Source organism: Aethalodelphis obliquidens, unplaced genomic scaffold (genome assembly GCF_003676395.1).
Source record: "Aethalodelphis obliquidens isolate GAN/ISIS:26980383/991018 unplaced genomic scaffold, ASM367639v1 scaffold78, whole genome shotgun sequence".
Taxonomy (NCBI): Eukaryota; Metazoa; Chordata; class Mammalia; order Artiodactyla; family Delphinidae; genus Aethalodelphis; species Aethalodelphis obliquidens.
Window position 1 is genome coordinate 8,026,779 of NW_020838022.1, and position 22,888 is coordinate 8,049,666.

The 22,888-nt window shown below is 42.5% G+C and overlaps 1 protein-coding gene across 1 annotated transcript in view; it reads left to right on the forward strand.

Annotated features, from left to right (window-relative positions):
* Positions 1–22,075, forward strand: part of GPC4 (glypican 4) — a 110,033-nt gene extending 87,958 nt beyond the window's left edge. The window contains exons 4-9 of the mRNA XM_027092422.1: positions 12,115–12,280; positions 17,461–17,591; positions 17,685–17,831; positions 18,423–18,559; positions 19,221–19,396; positions 19,500–22,075. Of these exons, the coding sequence (XP_026948223.1) occupies positions 12,115–12,280; positions 17,461–17,591; positions 17,685–17,831; positions 18,423–18,559; positions 19,221–19,396; positions 19,500–19,702 (960 nt within the window). The 3' untranslated portion in view covers positions 19,703–22,075. The remainder of the gene's footprint in view (positions 1–12,114; positions 12,281–17,460; positions 17,592–17,684; positions 17,832–18,422; positions 18,560–19,220; positions 19,397–19,499) is intronic.
* The last annotated feature ends 813 nt before the right edge of the window (positions 22,076–22,888 follow it).

Below are 22,888 nucleotides of genomic sequence, written 5' to 3' on the forward strand. Positions count from 1 at the left end.
GAATTTCACATCCATTACTATACGTTTCCTTGTTATAAGGTATACTCAGAGCCCTTTAGAAGACAGACCTTTCTATGACCATTAATGTGGACCACCTGCTCTTGACTTAATGGCTTTGTTTATAGAATTACCAGGAAAGAGAATGGAATTGTACTAGCAGGAAAAAGCAAATGAAATGAGCCACATTTTCCTCATTTGTAAATTAGAGGAATTGGACCAGACCAGTATTTTTCAGACTGTTCTTTGGAGCCAGCTAAGGAGGTACCTCCGGGGCCTCCTTGAGGAGAGATAAGGGAGACACAGGGTTCTTCTAGTGGACGAGACTCTGCATCTGTGCCTTTCTCTCCTGGCTGCACCAGGGAAGCTTTGCTTTCCTCAGTTGTATGTAGTAGGGTTTGAACATGATTTCAAGGGGGAAAAGATTCTATGGCCCCTTCACTCCCCCCACCCCCCAAAAAAGATGAAATTTGAAAACCTTTTGAAGGCCTTTCCACCTCTCCCCTCTGTGACTCAATGCCAGTGAAGAAATAGAATATTCTGGAGCAAAGTTATCTTTGCAGGACTGATCTTAGTGCTGTTACCTTTAGGCCCTCAAAGGAAAAGCCAAATTGTAGCCCATTTGGTTGTTTTGAGGACTGGAGGACTGGTCAAAATACAAACTAGACAGTGATGCTAACAGTAAAATATAAATCCAGTGGCTTCTTAGAGTTCATTCAGATTTAGGGTAGCCGTATAATTTATTGTCCAAACCAGGAGGTGCTTAAAAACAATTATGCCCAGATAACATGGGCAGACCAGGATTCATGGTCCCCCTAGCGAGGAATCTTACATTTACCAGAGTGAAGATAAAGAATTGTGTATTTTAAAAATTAGGTGCTTATTGGCTGTCTCACTGGGAGATGTTAGTATTAGTTTGTTGGTTGCATTCCATTATTACAGTTGTGTGTGTGTGTTCCCATTTCCCAGCCATAAGCCATCAGGAAACAATTCATTACAGTACGTTTTTGTTCACTCCTTTTCCTCCTGATATTTTCATCATAAATTGCAAAAAAATAAAACAAAAAAAAATTGTTGGGGCATATGAGGGGTGGGTGGGAGCAAGTAGGGAGGTGATGGGTATAATTAAAGGAATAGTCGGAATCCTGAACTGCTGCCCCCACCTCTGCAACCATTATTAATCTTGGAGATGCTCGTGTCAGAGTCCCTAAACAATGCACAGTTAATCCAGATCAAAGTTAATTACATTGTAGTTCCCCTAACACATCTGCCCTCCTTCAGCAATTCCTCGCATTTATCCTAAGCTGAATAGGCAGAAAGGTGCTGCTTTTTCTTTTTTTGGTGGCGGGGGCGGGGGAGCTGCATTGGGACTTCGCTAATGCGTGCGGGCTTTCTCTAGTTGCGGCGAGCGGGGGCTACTGTTCGTTGCAGTGCACGGGCTTCTCATTGCGGTGGCTTCTTTGTTGCGGAGCACATGCTCTAGGTGCACAGGCTTCAGTAGTTGCGGCGCACTGGTTCAGCAGTTGTGGCTCACAGGCTGTAGAGTGCAGGCTCAGTAGTTGTTGGTGCACGGGCTTCGTTGCTCCGTGGCATGTGGGATCTTCCCGGACCAGGGATCAAACCCACGTCCCCTGCATTGGCAGGCGGATTCTTAACTGCTGCGCCACCAGGGGAGTCCATGCGTGCCGTGTGGTTTTGAACGTCTATGTGCGTGTGCATGTGTGTGCCAAAGAGAAAAGCAAGGACTAGAACACGCTTTGCAAGTGTCTGAAAGTGGTTTCTTTACATTAACCATCCCCCCTCTGAGTTGATTCCTGGGAAAAAGGACCAGGCTGACACAAGCCTGCCACGGTGTTAGCCTCCCTTAGCCCCGTTGGGGCCCCTTTAGAGAACTGAGATTCCAGAACCCCTAACTTGAGGGGGAAGGTGGTGGTCGAACCAAGGAAGCAGGTTAAAAGATTGAGGGCTAGAAGTCTAGTCCACGTTATGCCACCTCCCAGGGTAAATAAACACTCGAGGCTTCCCAGTATCGCATTCTTCTTGACATGGTTCCCAGAATTAACTGAGAACCAATAAGATTGGTTCACCACCAATAAGATTGGTGGGAAATCAATAAGATTGACTGTTCACCCTTACTTACCTGTGCAATAAAGAGTATGTGACCCATAAGGAAATAATCACAATTTCCAATGTTGCTTTTGGTATGAATTTTTTTTTTTTTTTTTTGCGGTACGTGGGCCTCTCACTGTTGTGGCCTCTCCCGTTGCGGAGCACAGGCTCCGGATGCGCAGGCTCAGCGGCCATGGCTCACGGGCCCAGCCGCTCCGCGGCATGTGGGATCTTCCCGGACCGGGGCACAAACCCGTGTCCCCTGCATCGGCAGGCGGACTCTGAACCACTGCGTCACCAGGGAAGCCCTGGTATGAATTTTTTTAAAGCAAGAAAGAAATTTCTGTGTACCTTAGTTTTGTCAAGTTGTTTGAGAAAGTTAATTTCCAAATATGACCCTAAATTTTTGGAGAATTGATCCCTATTCTATATTCATTGTATTCTCATGTCTGCCTAAGAGTTGTTAGCATCGTTATATGAGAATACAATGAATACAAGCTGTAGGGCTCAATTTACTTTCAGTAAAACATTACTTGCCAATTGTTTAGTGGAAAATACTGTTATGACTTAAATTTTTTTATTATAGCTGATTTACAATGTTGTGTTAGTTTCTCGTGTACGGTTTCTCGTTACACACACCCACACACACACTTTTTCATATTCTTTTCCATTATGGTTTATCACAGGATTTGAATATAGTTCCCTGTGCTCTACAGTAGGACCTTGTTATTTATCTATATTACATATAGTAGTGTGTATCTTTTAATCCCAAACCCCTAATTTATCCCTCCCCCACCCCGTTCCCCTTTGGTAACCATAATTTTGTTTTCTACGTCTGTGAGTCTGTTTCTGCTTTGTAAATAAGTTCATTTGTGTCATCTTTTAGATTACGTATAAAAATGCTATCATATGCTATTTGTCTTTCTCTGTCTGACATACTTGACTTAATATGATAATCTCTAGGTCCATCCATGTTGCTCTAAATGGCATTATTTCATTCTCTTTTTATGGCTGAGTAGTGTTCCATTGTATATACGTACCACATGTTCTTAAGCCATTTGTCTGTTGATGAACATTTAGGTTGCTTCCACGTCCCGGCTATTGTAAATAGTGCTGCTATGAACATTGGGTTGCCTGTATCTTTTTGAATTAGAATGTTTTTCTGGATATATGCCCAGGAGTGGGATTTTTGGATCATATGGTAACTATTTTTAGGTTGTTTTTTTTTTTTTTTGACGAACCTCCATACTGTTTTCCATAGTGGCTGCACTAATTTACATTCCCACCAACAGTGTAGGAGGGTTCCCTTTTCTCCACACCCCCTCCAGCATTTTTTATTTGTAGACTTTCTAATGATGGCCATTCTGACTTGTGTGAGGTGATGCCTCATTGTAGTTTTGATTTGCATTTCTCTAATAATTAGTGATGTTGAGCATCTTTTCATGTGCCTATTGGCCATCTGTATATCTTTTTTGGAGAAATATGACTTTTAAATGTTGTGTTTGTAATTGATAACTTTAAAAAATAATGTTTTGGGCTTCCCTGGTGGCGCAGTGGTTGAGAGTCCGCCTGCCGATGCAGGGGACACGGGATCGTGCCCCGGTCCGGGAAGATCCCACATGCCGCGGAGCAGCTGGGCCCGTGAGCCATGGCCGCTGAGCCTGCGCGTCCGGAGCCTGTGCTCCGCAACGGGAGAGGCCACAACAGTGAGAGGCCCACGTACCGCCAAAAAAAAAAAAAAAAAAAAAAAAAAATAATGTTTTGCTTTACCACTGAGCATCTTCTTGACTTCAGGACTGACTTGAAATCAAACCCTTCCACTAGGTTGAGTTATATCTAAATTACATAATAATAAGACACTCAAGCATCAAATCAGTTTCTAAAGATGCCAAAGCACAAATTATGTAAAAATCTATCATCACTGTAATGTTTCTTTTTAGAAGGCTGGAAAGGAATACTTGCACCTTTGAAAAAATATTCATTACATTCGTTTTTGGAGTATGAGTACCAGCTCAACAGAGATTTTAATTTAAGGTATAGTGGTATGGGGAAGACAGTAAATGATCTGGCTATGAAAAGCATATTTCAAATTGAACATGTTGAAAATAATCTACATCTGATTGAGAAAAATTAGTAAGCTCTAACAGTGTGGGGACCCAAACAATGTTTTTTCATGTAGGAACTGTTGGCCAAATGTAGTTGACGGGTGGAACTGGAGCAACCCAAGAAATACATTCCTTCTTTTGGTGTCCAGTAGAATTAATTACCTTGGGCCTGAAAAAGACCCTTCAGGGTGGAGAACCTCACCCACTTCATCTACAAAGAAGGCTTTAAAGTCAACTATGAAAACCATTGTGGTCTTGGGACTAGTTATGCATACTTAACTCAGAGATGTTCACACTTTCTTTTCATGAGCAGATGCCCTGCTTCTCCAGTTTACTTTTGCAACAAAAGGGTTGCTGTTATTTGCTGAGCAATGATTTGATTATCACTAAACCTTTTAAAGGCTATTAGCACCAGCAAGCTTAACTGACTTCAGGAGAAACTCGCTTCTTACTTGAAGTATGCTTGCCTTGCTTCAGTTTTTCTGGGCGCAGACATCCAGTGATTTCAGCTTACTCCATTGAGCTTTGCAATTCAAACTTCAGAAAAGTCCCTTTAATTAGGAACAGATGGTTCACGAATACCCTGGTGCTACACATCTTTGTATTACTTATTCCATCTTTACTTGTCATGGTTCATGATACATTTCTTATTTACCTGCTAGCAGCAGCAGTTTTGCCTGGAAGGGTGAAGTCTGTTGTGGTCTTTCAAAAATGCACAAGTGGTTACATGCACCGTGAAAATTAATAGCTCCTATGCCAAAGAGAGTTGCATTCTCATGGTTTCAATTAACACTGACATAATGGGGCTGTGTCTATACCCCAACCCCAAACTCCGGGGACTGTAATTAGAAATCGGTGCCTTAGCCTTGTGATGTCTAAATGACTGTCCTGCCTTGAAAACGATTTCCGTTGATCCCCCTTCATTGTTGTCTATTCGCAATGCCCCGACACCTACAAGAGTACTACACAAATTAGCTTACCATTTCCCCAAATCATTATGTCTATTTTTAAAAATGAGCAATACAAAAAGCTTTTAAGTGTAGATATGTATTCAACATTTAATATTCTTTTTCACACACAACCTTAAAGACTAGAATTGCAAAGAGGAAGGTGGGATATATATATATATATGTATGTATATATATATATTCTGTACACTATAATACATACAGGGGTGGAGACATGGGGAAGGTAGGGGTGTGGGAAATGTCAAGGACTGAATACTCTCAAAACAATAATAGAGCCCTCTACAAGGGGGCGGATACAGTGATGCTTCAACTTATCATAACTGAGTCTAATTTAAAATACAAGACTTATTTTCAAGCATTTATGCAGTTTCAGCTACAGTGTGGCTCCAAATATTCCTGAATGAATCCTAGCTTATTTTATATCTTTTGTTATGTGTTTAAAATCCTATTATCAGGGACATAGGAGAATCTCCACCTTCTTTCTTAGCACGTTTGTGTATTGAAATCAAACCGAGTTGGGAAGTTGTTGAATAAACCCTTCACATCTCACAGCATGTTTGGGTTCCCTATATTTTTCTTTTTTTTTTTTTTTCTTTTTAAAATTTTCTTTATTTCTGGCCGTGTTGCGTCTTCATTGCTGTGCGCAGGCTTTCTCCGGTTGCAGCGAGCGGTGGCCTCTCTTGTTGAAGAGCACGGGCTCTAGGCGCATGGGTTTCAGTAGTTGTGGCACACAGGCTCAGTAGTTGTGGCTCACAGGCTCTAGAGCACAGCCTCAGTAGTTGTGGTGCACGGGCTTAGTTGCTCTGCGGCATGTGGGATCTTCCCAGACCAGGGATCGAACCTGTGTCCCCTGCATTGGCAGGTGGATTCTTAACCACTGCACCACCAGGGAAGTCCCCTATCTCTTTCTTTGATAGTCCCCCTATCTCTTTCTTTGACCATAATTTGGGGAACAATTTCCTGTTATTTTTGTTGGGTACTTATGTTACCAAGAACAGATAAAAATCTAGACCCTTTCTGTTTGTTTGGTACTATTGGCAGTGCAGGGGAAAAATGTTGTAGTGAATGTATGTTAGGAACTGGAAGAAACTAGAAGGAAACGTGTTTCTAACTTGAGTGCCGCATGTTGACTGCCATCACTGTGTAATGTGGCTGAAGGCTCATTCTGAATTACTGAAATGAGATCCAGGCTGTGTGAAGAGTTCTGTTCCAGGATTTCTCTTTTTTCAGGCGGCTTGCAGTAGTTTTTAATGTGGTGTTTGGAAAATGCAGGTTATTTGGTAGAAAGTCCCAATCTATATTAAGAGAGTCTTTGCAGAGAAAAGGACTTTTCTGCAAAGGCATTTTATAGCAGAAATGGAGTGCAGATGTCACGTTAAATGTATACCCTGAGGAACGCAGGAATGAGTATTTTTAAAAGAGTCTTAATAAGTTAAAAAGGAAATGAGGACCCCTCCCCCTCCACTGACTTTTACCATGAAACATAGACTAGCTCCTAAGATCTAAATTCTTTGTTACCTTACCATTTAGAAACACCTTAGTCAGTCTTGAAGGATTTCATAAGGCTTGGAAGTTGACTATTAATGTATTGTCATTATGCTCAATAACTCAGATTGATTTTGATTTGAGTTAATAAAGGAATATTGAGTCCAGACGATGTTCCCTTTCTATCATACTGGTCCCCCAAAGTAAACAAATGAAGCCATCTCATTCTTCTGTAATTAATGTCAAAACCTTTTCCTTATATAAATAATATGCCACGTTCTAGTAGAAATTGATCATCTCTGCTACATTTAGCTGCAAGTTTTTCAAACTGTTAAAACTTTGGCAAAATATACAGTTTCCTGTTTTGTTCCAGTAACCTCTTTTCTCTTCGTGTCCAGCAGTGTTTACTTGAGCTTTTGAGTTCTTTGTGTCTACCTCTGGTGAATATTTTTTTTTCTCATCCCTGTAGCATGGGTTTCAGTACTTGTGGCACACAGGCTCAGTAGTTGTGGCTGAGTGCATTGAGTGCATAAGTCATTATTAAAAATTATTAAAATTATTATTAAAAATTATTTAAAAATCCGTCATCTCATCCATAGTTGTCCAGTCAGATATCATTCCATGTAGAAGAGTTGCATCCTAACTTGCCCATCAACATAAAAACTGATTCATTTGGTCAATAAATTTGAAACCTGCAAATTCTCACTAGAAAATATCCAACCCCAGAGCTGAGGTATTCACTGTGTGTGGATACCCTATGTTAGATCTGCGAGCTATGCAGGAGGACCAGCCCCATGTGCTGCCCTTAAGGTTCCGATAGTCTGGCACTCAAAAGATATACATCAAGGAAATTGAGTGTACCTGCTCTAGGACAAAACTACCCCATTTCAAATCTTGGCCATCTACTGGAAGATGTTGTGTTTGTCCCTTAATCTCTTTAGGCCTCTGTTTCCTCATCTGTGAAACAAAATAATAATACTCATCTCCTATGATTATTTTGAAGCTTAAATGATTTAATACATATAAAGTACTTAGAACGGAGCCTGGCACATAGTAAGTACTCTATATCATATAAAGCAATAAAGTCCAATAAAAGCTGTCAGTAGAAAATTAATTCTGACATCGAACAGAATATTTTTCTCTTCAGTATTAACATCATGACCTTCATGATCATGAAACCATAGAAACTGAATAAGCATTTTCTGTCTGAGACCATTAACCCATTCTTTATGTCAGTGGTTCAAAGGAGGAAGGGAAGTGTGTACAGTTTTCCTTTTCCTGTCTTTTCTAAATATCATTTTGAGAAATAACTTTTGAATTGCTAAGTGAGGTCCGAAAAATCTGCCTTTTATAAAAGCAACCATAATTAACCCCTACCCGACTCCTCCCCCAGCCCCAAGGATTCTGGAAGTCACATCTGGGCTCAACAGACCCTTCTAAATGAAAGGAAAACATATCAAACATTAGTCAAGACCTGTGACCCAAAGGAATAATCAGATTGATCATTTTAAGTGGCACGGCATGCCATAGAGAATCAGTACGTAACTGAGGATTAAAGCAAGATCTTAGAACATGGTTGCCCATTTTGTTAATCCCCATGTGGCATGATCTACCACTGAGTCTTGGGTCTTCTGGTATAAATTATTTCAGTAACTAAGTTATTTGGGGACTTGAGAGAAGTGATTGATTTTGAGTGTTACAAGGGAGTAGAATGTGAGTGAAGTTGAATTTATATTCAAAATTATTAAATCCCCAGAACACAGTATGACTTCGTCTACTATTATATCTGCTTTCGGGTGAAAGGTTTGCCCCTGGCATGGTGGAGAGACCGTTGAGAGCTTGTAATGGAGTACCCTTGAGGGCCTGGTATATCATGACATGACGGCGAGAGCCATCACTGGATCAAGGAGATGCTAGATTTTACCAGAAACTCCACAGGAGAATTTAAATTGAAGTACTGTATACTATTAGGCTTTTTCTTCCCAGTGCAATAGTGTTCCTTTGGCTTGTTGACCAACCTACATTGCTCTTTACCGAGAGGCCATAGACGATTCCAAAAGAGAGACAGCCATTTTGTTTGCCCACTGGGGTAGTCCAGAGTCAGAAAGGAGAGCTGGGCCTTAGTACTCTGTGTTCACCATCCTGAACTTGGTCAGGTCAGTGAGAATGGGGACCCAAGACCTGGGGGGTAGTCTCATCACTTCTTCTGGGGGAGTGAGCATTGCAGGGGACCTCTATTTCTTTAGTTCTCATGACTGTTTTAAAAGCCTTTGTCTTTCTACTTTATCCCACACAAGGGGTTTATTTCCCAGGTTCTGAATTCCCTTCATGTAAAAAACACTGCATGGTAGTCTGATCAGTGGTTGTGAGACGAAAGACAGATTTTCTCTAACTTTGGTATTTCATATGTCCTTTCTCATCCCAGTTTTCTTATAACTTCCCCGGTTCTGGTATTATTTAGTGTTTCCATAGCATGTTATTGCTGAGTTCCTTGTGATCATTTTTAGTAGTTACACAACAAATCATGTGCAGAACATGAGCCCGTAGTTAGCCAAAGAATGAAATGGAAAAACTCCGCCAAACCCAGCTTCATAATCTTCCTTTAATAAAACTCTACTGTGTCATTTGGTTTGGTCTCTCTTTTAAAACTTGAGGCTCCAGCAACCTATTTTAGGATACTCCTGTAAGGCCTACTGCATAAATGATTTGACTTACAGTTGAACCAAGGATGTAGTGAACCCCATCGTAGAGTTAAAAAAGAGAAAGAAAGGGAAAGGACTTCTTTGGCCAAAAGTGTTTCTCGAGCACAATTGTGGAGTTTAAAATTTTTGCTTATTTCCAAAAGGTCTACACCATTTGGAAATTTCTTTGTGTTTTCTAGGACAGGTCCCATAGTCTAGAAATTCCTACTTGCCTTGCTACCTAATCACAAATGCATTCCAGAATAATCCCTGGCACATAGTAGGTGCTCAGTAACTGCTTGCTGACATGTTAACTTTTTACATTGTTTTCTCGCACGAGTCATTGTTTCCTGATAAGCATCATAATAAAAAAATGCCATGCGCTAACCTGGTTTTCACAGGCATTTTCATAATAACTCTTTACCTCTCCAGAATCCAGCCATTTTTGGCAATCTCACCAATGTGGAACCTCTGCTTTATTTAAGATAAAGCAGAAAACTACTGATGCTTAAGATTCGAGTTTCATAAATTCAGTTTAAAGAGGCTGGGACACATGATATATGTGGGAAATCGTTTCAGTGTTGGCTAAGGTGCAGTGCTGGAGTCACATGCAGTGAGGTGGCTGCCCACAAGTCAGTTATTCTCTTTGGCCTTGGTCTTCTCATCCCTCAAATGTGAGAGCTGTACTCCGTGATCTCTAGGGCCCCTTCCAACTTCTATGAATGTCTGGCCACCTCCTCTCTCCAGGCCTGTTTGTTCCTCTGTCCAGTGAGGGGGTGGGAAAGTATCAAAGTCCTAACTCTCTGTGACTTTAAAGGCATGCTCTTGTTGCTGTCCAGGAAACCTAGCTATCCAGATTGGCTATTCCTCCAGGGCATTGTTTAGCCAAGATTTTACTGTACGTTAATACATAGTTAAAAGGACTAATTTACTGCCTAGGAAAACATTTGGCACTGGTTAAAACTGTGGAAAAGTCCTAATTGTTCGCAGGGAACCCTGACTTCGGTGTATACAACTACCGTCCTGTTGGATGTACCTCCCCCTTTTAGGCTAGAGTTCTGTTTGAGATAAGAGGGTGTGTGTGTGTACATCAGATAGGAGCCTAACAGTGTGAAGTTTTTCTTCTGATGGTGCTAATCTCCCATTCCTGTCCCTAAGGCTACTGTTGATAAGTGGTATCCAAAGTTACGCTCCAGAGCAGGTGAAGTGCACTGCTGGACTGCCCTGCATCCCAGCATCTGTTCCCTGCGGTGGTATCTGCTTTCAGAAGTCTCTGTTTGCAGAGCTGGTTGGTACTGATAGAGAGGAATGTACTAATCCCCTGATATTGACTCCAAAAGGGGAGGGTGGCGCAGAGAGAATGACAACACAGGAACTCTTGGGGAGCTGCCAGCTTGTGATCCTGGCCATGATCCTTTCTAAGCATTGATGGAAATGAGTGACAGGATGGGATCGGCTCTTCTATGCCCAAGACAATTGCACCCTATAGAAGTGCAATTGAAAGGCCAAACAATTGAAGAAAGATGAAACCAAGTCTCATTTCTCTATAGAGGACGCCTAGCCCAATCCGTCTTCGGTGCCACCTTCATCCTTGCCTCTTCCTTTGCTCATGAACTTTCAGTAGCTCCCTGTGTCCTGCCATATGGTGTCTTGATTTCTGCCTGGTTTTCAATCCCCTTTACTGTCCGGTCACATACACAGCCCTTCCTGTACTCAGCCAACCTTATTTCCCATAATTCCTCAACCCCGTTCTAAGATTCCACGGTCTGCTCAGTACCATGTATGCTTTTGTTCATTTCATTCTTCCTAACTGCGATGTTCTCCCTTCATTTGATCATTGAAATCCAACCCCTTCTGATTAGTGGATGCAAACTATTATATGTAGGATGGATAAGCAATAGGATCCTATTGTACAGCACAGGGAACTATAGTCAATGTCCTGTGATAAATCATAATGGAAAAGAATAGGAAAAAGAATATAAATATGAGTCACTTTGCTGTACAGCAGAAATTAAACACAACATTGTAAACCAACTCTACTTCAATAAAAATTTTAAAAATAAATAAATAAATCCAACCCCTTCTTCAGAATTTAACTGAAGTCCCACCTCTTCATCAAGTGTTCCCCGAGCACTCTATGCTATACTGCCCCCAAGCCTTGGACGGCCTTCACAGAACCCCAGGTTCAAATTTATTCACATTCTTCCCTGTAGGATACATTAATTTTGTCTTCTGTGCAGCTATTGGCACAGAAGGGAGTACACACGAGGTACCCTTCTAAACGACTGGGGGCTTACGTGTGAAAGGGCAGTCTTGTAGTCGATGTGTCTGAAGAGAAGATGTGCTTGAGTTCCAGTCTGGGAAGGCAAACACGGTGATGCGAGAGGCCACAGCTGGCCATGGATGGCGGGCAGGTAAAGACCACCTCTACTACTGCGTCTTACGGTGATCCTGGAAATTTATTCGTAAAAGGACTTTGAAATCGTTGAGCCGTTTAAAATGAGTGCGAGTAGTTGAGTCTGTGTGTGATATGCAACTTTGTTGTTTAAGGTAATTCAGTGTTCATCCCTACCTCCACCTTCTTCCCAGCATATCCCTTTTCTTTATCTAATTTTGCTCTTCAAGAAGCAAGCCAGGCCTGCTAAATGTGACCCATCACGACTCATTCTTAAGGGAAGTTCATGGCCAAGCCTTCAAAGTCAACTTGATAGACTTGCAATTGCTGTGTCTATCTTTGCCCCACCGTTGTCTTTTTCTTCTCCCAATTAGGTAAATCCCACAGCCCAGTGTACCCATGCCCTGTTGAAGATGATCTACTGCTCCCACTGCCAAGGTCTCGTGACTGTGAAACCCTGTTACAACTACTGCTCCAACATCATGAGAGGTTGTTTGGCCAACCAAGGGGATCTTGATTTCGAGTGGAACAATTTCATAGGTGAGCAGGCGATTAATGTATTTCTGTTGCTATTGATTGCTAAGCTTCTGCCACAAGGAATGTTTTATTTATTTTTTAATTAAAAAAATTTTGTTTTTGGCCACGCCACGTGGCTTGCGGGATCTTAGTTCCCCGACCAGGGATTGAACGCAGGCCCTGGCAATGAAAGCACAGAGTCCTAACCACCGGACCGCCAGGGAATTCCCTAAGGAATGTTTTAATTGTCAGCGATGAAATTTCTGTTCGTTATGTAGTGTTTGCCAGAGTTCTAACTGTACTCAAAGTTCACACCACTCTACAGGTAAATGTTCCCTTGAACTAATGGTGGCATTTCCGAAGACATTAGACAGACGTTAGACGCAGCGAATACCAACTTTTAATAACAAGAAAGTGATTTTTTGACATTTTCCCCCTAAAGGTCAGTTTTAGTTCTGCATCATAGGCTGGTATCCATGTAAATGCTGGAGTACAGCCATCACTGAGCTGTGAAAGCGGCTTTTCAAATGTTATATCTGTTACATTGCAACCAAATCTTCTGCAAATGGCCAGATACCCATTGGGTATTTGGATCAGGTGCAATCTGATTGTGGAAATGTAAGGGTTATGTTTCTGTAGAGATTTAACAATCACAGACTGCTCTGGTGAGAATGGAAGGACTTTTGTCCTGATAATTTTAGAGGTCAGTGTTCTCATCTACACCTCAAACTTAGAAAACCATTACTGGGAACCCAGACACCAATGGAAGTAAAGTGGCCTGTTTCTAAGAATGTTAATTATGTGGGAAGGGACAAATTATGGATGATTGAAATATCCAGTCATCGACTCCCTCGATGCCTGCTTAATGCATATGGGAATCCCGGAATGTTAGTCGCAGTTGTTGAAGCTGCTAGTGGTGGTGGGGCTTCACCCACATACTATCAGCACCCCAAAACAAACTCAGGTTTTTCTCCCATACCCAGCCACATTTACGTAATTGTAGAATTTGAGTGTCTTTGTAAGCACCTATTTTTCACTTACTTGTCCACATCATGGGAACATGTACGCAATTTGCTGAGGGTTTTTGGGGGGAGGGGAATGCGGGGATTGGAGCCGGGGAATGCTGTTTAGTCTGCATGAGAGCTGATTACCATATTAACTCTGAAAGTGCATCAATAAATTGGCTCCAACAGATTCTTGAGAACACTGACACAAGGGAAAAAAAAAGATGTGAATATCAAACGCTTCGGCACAATTGTAGCCTAAATAGCTCAAAGCTAGAAGACCTGAAAAAATCTTCCACACACAGAAAAGCCGAATCCCATGAAAGGGAAGGCATAAGACCAGTCAACACACACACGCACAAATGGCCCATCACGCCCAGAAAGAAGCCATGGGAGAAATTGTTGCTGGAAAATATTTCCCATGGAAATAAAAGCCCATGGCATTTCTAGATCTAAAGTTGAAAAGTTCTTTCTTCCTCTCTTTTTTAATCCCACTCTCACCCCCACCCCAAATGTCAAGTTTGCAGCTCACTTTTGCTAAATTCATTTTTAAACAACAAGATGGTTTGCCTTTTCGCTTTCCCCTGTAACATCTAATGCACTAGTTCTCTGGGCAGAGCTGTAGCGTTTGCTATACAGTAGCAACAGTGTCTGGTGACGATGATCTAGTTTGGGTAACTTTTCTGCAGGCACATCAGGAATGAGGTACACTAGTCTGTTCTTCTAATGTGTCTGACAGAAACCATAACTCAGAAACTCGTCTTAAAATACAAATTCTTCTACATATTTTTTCCGAGAGTCTGCAGGTCCATATTAAAACCATACTCTGGCTTGCTTAGTTAACGTCTTCAACCAGGTACTGTGAATCAAGGAGGACTTCCCTTGCTGCCACTATTCTCGCTGTGTGTTTTACAAATTACATTTGTTATCTTTGATGAAACAAAAATTCAACCCAAGTGGAAATTGGTAGGATTTCGGAATCAATTTTCTTCAGTTATTTTAAGTGATGCTTTCTGGAGGGAGGAGGAATATAATTATATCTAAGCTTCATTTTTAATGGGTGTTTTATTATTTATTTCTAATAAGCTGATATAAAAGGCCAGGAGTAATAGACATTGTTAATCTCCAGTGCTTTTTCATGGATTTTCACAAGGGTTTAATTTGCTCTGTGGTTATAGAATTCAGTCCCAATTTACATACCTTTACCATAAGTTCTTTTTTTTTTTCTTTGCAAGGAATTCCCCCCCCCCCCCTTAAAATGACTGCAGTTAATGAATGGGCAAGGGATTTTTTCCCCACTTCTTTACATCAGATGTTGGGGTTAAGTCGGGAAACTGCCTTTTGTTCATCCAGTCGGGTCGCGAGGCTGAAGATTGGGTTTCTGATTATCGGCGGCACAGTGCAAGAGGAATCACTTTCCCTAGTGAGAAGGGGCTGCTTTGTTGCCCGGGTGGCGGGGGGCGTGTCCTGAGCACTAAACTCCTGCAGTTGGACTAGACCCTTTGAAGAGACTAAGGATGAGTTTTCCAACTCTGCCTTCTTGCTGCCGAGCCCTCGTGTCCCTCTCTTGAACTGTACCTATTAAACTGTCGTCGAGCTTTATCAAGGTGGATCCGAATAGTCAAAACACCTTGGACTTGGCTTCGTAAGAGGTTGGTTACAGGAAACCTTCTTTTTGAAAAATACTCCCACCACCACCACCACCACGAAAGTCAGTTTCTGGGAAATCATAAATTACGGGTAGGTGCAACTTGCTGTCCGTCGCATACTGCCGTCGTGGTAACATTCATCTGGCTCCTAGCCACCCTTATGAACGTCCCATGTTTGCTGCCACTGGGAATTTAGTATGAGGGGGTCGGGATTGCCGGCTGGGACGTCAGCCAGTTCCTGGCAAGAGGCAGGAGCCGGTCAGATACCCCGCAAAGGGAGACCTGCAGCCTAGATCCATCAGAAGCAACAACACCGGACCAGCCATCGTGGGACTCCTCTTGGGGCTTCTCATCAGGGCCGTCCGCTTCTATGGAGGCGCCCCGTGGATAGCCAGGCAGGACTCGCCCTGGGGCTGAGGGGCGGCTTTGGCTCCCGGGTTGCAGCCTCCAGGCGGACCACAGCCTCACTCGCATTCTTCAGTCTCGGGGACACGCAACGCCATGGCAGCGGCGCGACAAGGGCCCGGCCCCTCTCCCTTCCCAGGGTCTTGTGCACAGCCGGCAGGCCTGAAGTTGACAAAGACACCAAACAGCCAGAAGAATTGGGGTTTATGTTCCCTTTCACAAACACGTGAACACGTTCACGATCTGGCCTTTCCTTGCCACTAGGGGAATAAGTAGTGACGAGGTGCGCCGTTTCCTTCCTGTTGAAACCTCTGTGTTTGAGATGTTTATAGTCTGTCCCTTCATAATATTTTTCTCTGGAGCCAGCAACTCCTTCTCGGCTCTGAAGGCATGTGCTCTCTGGACGTGGCAGCCCTGATGCTTCGACAACGATGAACACGGTTAGGTTGTGCGCCACTTGTTTACAAAAGTCCCCTTTTGCTAGCACATCAAACGCATTTTTCCTCTCCTCGAGCACAATGGTATATTCATGCTGGCAGCCTTTCCTTAGAGGTTGGAAGTGTCAGTTTATTGGCGCTTGCCACAATGCAACCTGAAACTTCATTTGTTATGACTTTCAAAAATATTGCATTGCACGGACATCTATTCGTGGTTTGTGACATCGGAACTGTAGTTGAAAGAAATGAGCCCGTGCTTTAAAATGTTGGGTTGCATTTGTTCTCGGGGGAAGGGGAAAGGTCGCTGACCAGATTTGGGTTCACTGATCTGCTGATGCCAGAACTCCTTTCCATCAGCGAGCTCGGGTAGAAGTTCAGCTGTGGCCTGCGCTTTGAGAGAGACACACCATCTTCTAGAAACTCGCCCTTCTTTCTGGCAGCTGTCCTTGGACTACCTGAAGGCTGTGGAGAATGTGAGCCTAACTCTCCTTTAAGGGGAAAGAACAAGTTTAAAAGTTCACTGCGTGTCATGAATGAGGCATCCTTTTTCTCATTTGGAGATTACCTTTCCAATTTCTTCTAATTTTACACAATAAGTATCAGGGAAAAATACTAAATCGCATAATCCCAAGAACCATGGATGACAAGAAAACCCATACAGTGCTTTTCATTTAAGAGATTCAATGTGTCCTAAAAAATTCTAGACTCCTCCAAAATGAAAAAGTGATTTCCAGAGTAATTAGTGAAGACTCGTATTGTGAACACATGGATTTTGTGCCCTGTCTTGGGTTGTCTTTTCATTTGAATAAAAAGAGGTACAGGGCTTCCCTGGTGGCGCAGTGGTTGAGAGTCCGCCTGCCGATGCAGGGGACACGGGTTCGTGCCCCGGTCCGGGAGGATCCCACATGCCACGGAGAGGCTGGGCCCATGAGCCATGGCCGCTGAGCCTGCGCGTCCGGAGCCTGTGTTCCGCAACGGGAGAGGCCACAGCAGAGGGGGAGCGGCCCGCCGACCACCAAAAAAAAAAAAAAAAAAAGGTACATGTTTTTGCTTTAAAATAACTCAAGGCCCTTGTATTTGAAATGGGAAGTTTATCTTAATACAAAAATTGCATTTCTCAAAATGTCATTATTTGAAAGATCATTAGAGTTCCTAGGAGCACTTTCATTTGTATTTTCTAACTGTGCACTCAAGGATCTGAGAGGGTTTCATTTAAAAAATGAAAAGAATTGGTATGCCGGGATTCAAACTGATTTATGTTTTTGACGCTTGTAAATGGAACATGAAATGAGAAGATCCGTGGAGGTCTCTGGGAGAACGGGAATGTTATTCTGCTTCCAGCCTTAGGTTTGTCAGCTGGGAGCTAGCTCAGAGCCGTACAACGACAGCCACTGACACGTGGAGGGATGAATAATCAGTGTGTTAGAAGGTTCCCGATTGGGTTTCCTTGCTGTGGAATAAAGCCTTCGTCTGGTCACTTCACACTCTAGAGAGCTAGTGGTACATACTGACTGAATGAAGTTCTGTGTCATAGAAATAGATCTAAAAGCATGAATTAATGATGATCATGCCTCGCCCTCCCCCCCCCCCCCCCCCCCCCACCCCACCCAAGGGAATCAAAGACAGTAAAGTAATCAGACTGATCACTCAAGGCCAAGCTAATGATTTCCTTTGTATGCTGTATTGTTCTGCCCCAAACCTCATGTTAGATGCTATGCTGATGGTGGCCGAGAGGTTAGAGGGTCCTTTCAACATTGAATCGGTCATGGATCCCATCGATGTGAAGATTTCGGATGCTATTATGAACATGCAGGAGAACAGCGTGCAGGTGTCTCAGAAGGTAAGGAAGGCCGGGTCCTGGAAAGGAGAGGACGGGGCCCGCTCCAGCCTGCGATGTCACTTCCATCACATGACGACACTTATGCCAATACAGGTTTTCCAGGGATGTGGACCCCCTAAGCCTCTCCCAGCTGGTCGGATTTCCCGTTCCATCTCTGAAAGTGCCTTCAGTGCCCGCTTCAGACCCTTTCACCCCGAGGAGCGCCCAACCACAGCAGCTGGCACTAGTTTGGACCGACTGGTGAGCACTTTGGCAGGAATGGCCGTGTTTAATGACAAAGAACTGAAAACATTTGCTCCAAATGCATCTTTATTTGGGACGCTTCCAACTGTTGGGTCTTTTCAAGTGAAAGTTTTCCAGCAACTTTGCACAGGGATGTCAGTGAATCTGCCTCTTTGATTCCCTAGCTCAGAAATTTCATCCGTAGGCTAACAAATGGGGTGTGCCGAGGCATATCTGAACACCTGCCTTTTGTTTCACAGTGTGGGTAACACATAGGTTGGATCCTGAGTTATAAAAGCCCGCGAGAAGAGACTGTGTCGTATCAGTGTATCTCCGGGGTGTGAGACCCCGTGGGCCTCAGATGGCGGTTCTAATGGAGAGCGAGAATGGACGGTGGATCTAGGCACTAGGCAACATTGTTTTCACAGAGCTTCTATTTCACCTGTTAATTCTTTGGGTGATTTTATACATTTTACATATCAGTGTGATCTGCATTTTTCTCCTCTGACTACGGAGAGACTCTGAGATACTTTACAGTGATGAAAAGGGCACATGTGGAGGTGGTTTTGGGGTTTTACAGAGGTCTCTTTTTCTCTCTTTCTTAATGAGGTTACTGATGTCAAGGAGAAACTGAAGCAGGCCAAGAAGTTCTGGTCCTCTCTTCCTAGTAACGTCTGCAACGATGAGAGGATGGCTGCAGGAAACGGCAATGAGGATGACTGCTGGAATGGAAAAGGCAAAAGCAGGTTAGCCTCCATCGAACGGGTGTGCAATCTCTCCCTTCCTAGATGCCCGGAGACCTTTCAGAGAAGGTTTGCTCAGTTGTTTAGTCGAGGCAGCATGAAGCATTTCACAAGTAGGTGGCAACAACATGGAAGGCTTCTAGACATTCTTAGGAATTGGCTCTGCTGTAGAAGTGTCAGGAAGGCCCCCAGCTACTTGCAAAGAGTTCTGGGTCAAAGGTTTGTGACAGTGGTTATAAGCTGGTGTTACAGCTGCAATGAGGGATTGAGCGGTTTTAATAGTGTCATTATTTTTAATGTTTTATACCTGTGGTCCTGTGCTTGACGGCCTGGCCTCATAAAGTACCAGTTCTCCAAGGGTCTCATTCTCTTACTTGACGATGCTCTGTGTCCCTCCCCTACATACTCAGTAAGTTAGACAAGTACCCACTTCACTCTGACCCACCAACCTCCACGAAATGGGTAGTTTTCAAAAAGGTCACAGTCAGATTGGAGAAACATAATGTATACCCAGGAAAAGGAGAGATTCAAGTTATTCGAAAGGCAAGCACTTGCATTTCATTGCACTCCGTGGAAAATGCTAGAACCTAGGCAGGAATCTTTGACTGTCTTCTGTAACTTTTTGTTTTACTGATCATGTGAATGGGGTCATTCCTCATTGCAGGTACCTGTTTGCAGTGACAGGAAACGGATTAGCCAACCAGGGCAATAATCCGGAGGTCCAGGTTGACACCAGCAAACCGGACATACTGATCCTTCGTCAAATCATGGCTCTTCGAGTTATGACCAGTAAAATGAAGAATGCTTATAATGGGAATGATGTGGACTTCTTTGATATCAGTAAGCATTTGTGCTTCTAAAGGACAAATTGTTATATACCTTGTGATGAGAAGCAGCAGAGTGAAATCTCTATTCCATTGTTTTTTTTTTTTTTCAAAAATAGGTGATGAGAGCAGTGGAGAAGGAAGTGGAAGCGGATGTGAGTATCAGCAGTGCCCTTCGGAGTTTGAGTATAACGCAACTGACCACTCTGGGAAGAGCGTCAGCGATAAAGCCAGCAGCGCTGGGGTCCCCGCTGGGGCCCAGCCCTACCTCCTCACTGTCTTCTGCATCTTGTCCCTGGTTATGCAGGGAGAATGGAGATAATTCTCAACCTTAGAGAAGAAGTGTTCATCATCAAAAAGGCACCGGTTATCACTTTTATACCATCCTAGTGACTTTGCTTTTTAAATGAATGGACAACAATGTACAGTTTTTACTATGTGGCCACTGGTTTAAAAGATGCTGACTTTGTTTTTTCATTCAGTTCTGCGGGAAAAGGGGATTTGTACGTAAGGTCGGTCCTGATTCCTCAGAATCATGTTAAATGTGGCTAACAGTGTAGGTACAGAACTGTAGTTAGTTGTGCATTTGTGATTTTTATCACTCTGTTTGTTTGTTTTTTTTTGTTTTTGTTCTGTTTGTTTGTGGGTTTTTTTTTTTCTTCTTCAATACGGTCTCACCTTGTTTCTTACAAGAAAACCAGGGTCCTTTCTTGGCATGTAACGTGTACGTATCTCTGAAATATTAAATAGCTGTACAGAAGCAGGTTTTATTTATCATGTTACCTTATTAAAAGAAAAAGCCCAACAAGCAGTAAAATTGCCATTTATCCCTGTTGTTTTTAGTTGCCTTATCTGGAGAGAAGAGGAGGTCATTTTAAAAATGTTTATTAAGTTAGGACAGAATGTGAAGGCGCAAGGGGGCTTCTGAGTCACTTGTCAGGTTGTATTCAAACATCAGTACAAGAAGAAGGTTATACTTCATTTATAGCTGGTGACTGGAAGAGACTGCAGACTACCCATTTTGGTTGAGTTGGATTGTATAAACTAAGATCACAGGTCCATTTCTTGAAGCCGCTTAAAGTGTAGTCCATCTAGAAGATTCCTGTTGCATTCTCCCTCGAAAGATATAAGGCATGCAGGATATCGTAGTTATCACCTGTTCACACTTAGTTTGGGGGTGGGTTTGGTTTGGTTTGGTTTTTTTATCCAGGCAAGTGAGCACGCCCACCGTTTGCTGGTCTTCATGTCCACACTTGACCCTCCTTGAATTGATATCCCAACAATCTCATTTGGTCCTTCTTGTTGCAGATTTCAACCCCGGTCATATAGAGGGAGCTGTCTGGGGGCTAGCCAGAACTGGGGTACAGCCTGGGCTCAGGGAGTAACTATCAACACTCAAGCAACGTTTTCGTCCGAGCAGGTGTATTTGTGTTTGTTTTTGGATCCCAGGGTTGTTTTTTTTTTTAAAAGAGATTTAAGATGTCTTATTTGAGTCTTTTTCTCTCCCAGCCCCGTCTGATCGGAAAGGCAAGGGTCTTGCCATGCATGGTTCACAGCTGTGTGCTACCCTGTGAGCCAAGCAGCCCACTTGGGGAGATCTGAGTGTCCAGATTGTTTTTCATGTGTTGGCAGGATTTGGCGGGGGGCGGGGAAGGAGTCGGAGTAGGTAGAGCTGAGAAGACCACATCTTAGTGATGACCTTTAGCCGCTCGGGTGAACGGGCAAAGGCCATTCTCTCTTGTCCCAGGCCAAAGAGTAAGTAAGCACTGCCTTGGCCCCTTTGGAGCCCTTTCTCTCCTTGAGTCCTTACCAAATGACAGCCCATAAAACTATGAGAACGTAACAAAACCACGTTAAAAAGAGTTCCCAGAAGTCTTCAGAAAGAATCACGCTCTGCAAGTCTCTTCCTGCTTTAGACGGCCATTAAGATCCCAACCAATTCCACGGAAGCTGAAACCCACAGAGAGGTTGTTTGTGTTATTGTTTAATCTTCAGTTGTAAGAGTAATTCTCTATTTTTATATTGAAACATAATTACTTGATAGCTCAGGGTCTACATTTCCTTCAACTTTTTACACCAAATTCTGTAGAATGGACAAAATGGAATATTGGGGGCTGTTGTCAACAGAGGCTTAATTTTATTAGAAGTAGCCAGTTATTTATTAAAGCATGATGTTAATAAAATAGGCATATTCTGGCTGGTGTGTATAAGTGTTTTGTTCTTTTATTTTTTAAACAAATCACAGAAGACATAAAATTGAAAAGGCGCTCCATTTATGTATGAGGAAAAATTGATTGTAAATAGCTAAGCTGCCTTGTGAGAACTTGGAAAATGTGCTGATACTTAGTAACTACCTCAGTTGTGAGGAATTTCCTTTTTAGCTTAGACTGCTATTATTTTTACTTGGTAGAAATGAATCTGGTCTCCAAAATGTGGCTCAAAGAGTTATCCCCATAGACTTTGTTAGATTGTTTTTTAATTTAAAACCTTGAACTCTGCCCAGCTGTTTTCTTTCAGTCAAGTTCTCGAAACCAATAACATTTTCCGAATTAAATATTCTTGAAGGTTCTTCTGGAGTCTAACTGATTTGTTTTCTTTCTTTGCATTTCTTTTCCTGTTACTCTGTTATTATTTAAATTGTCTCTTGCTTTTGAACTTGAATATGAAATAAACAAATCCTAGACTTTTCCACTCAGGTCTGACTGGATAACTCTTGGCTTCTAACCAGCTGGCAGGCTCACACCCCCACACCCTCCCCAAAACAGGAATAAAGGCAAGTTGAATATTTTAAAACCTAAGAGTTTAGCATATGAGGTAGAAAAAAAGCTTTGTGAGGAGACCTTACTTTTCCAAAGCCTCAGTTAATAGCACGTGAAGGGTTCGTGCTTTACAAAGTCGTTTCTCATCTGTACCTTAAGAAACAACATTTTACGACACTTAGATTTGTACTTTATTTCAAAAAGTCAGTAATTAGCACCTATGATTTTGATAAAACCATACAAACGATTGACTTAAATTTTTGAACTTTAGTTCCTGAGTGTTAGAAACCTAACAGTTTGCGGGTAATTTTTTACGAAAATTAACAGTTAAATTTTTGAAGTAAAATGTATCATGTGTGATGACAGACCAGAATAAAAATAGGTATAGATGGTGCTACACAAAATTCTACTTGCCCTTTTGTGTTGGCAGACTATGTCCATTTGCATAGCTAAAAGGTAGTATGTTAATAACTACTACAGGAAGCCTCTGTGTGTGTGTGTGTGTGTGTGTGTGTGTGCACTCACTCTCAAGCAAATACCAGACTACCAAATACAACTTTCTTTTTTGAAATAAAAAAGCACTGAGAAGTTTCTTCCAACTTAAAGCTTAGTGGGAAAAATATAATTCGGCATTCCGTGATACATTATACTTTAAAAGTTCAGTTTCCACTTTTAAACTCCTTATTATTTTCTTGTAAAAATCCTTTTTATATATGTGCAAAATACCTGAAAGATAACCTGGTAACATA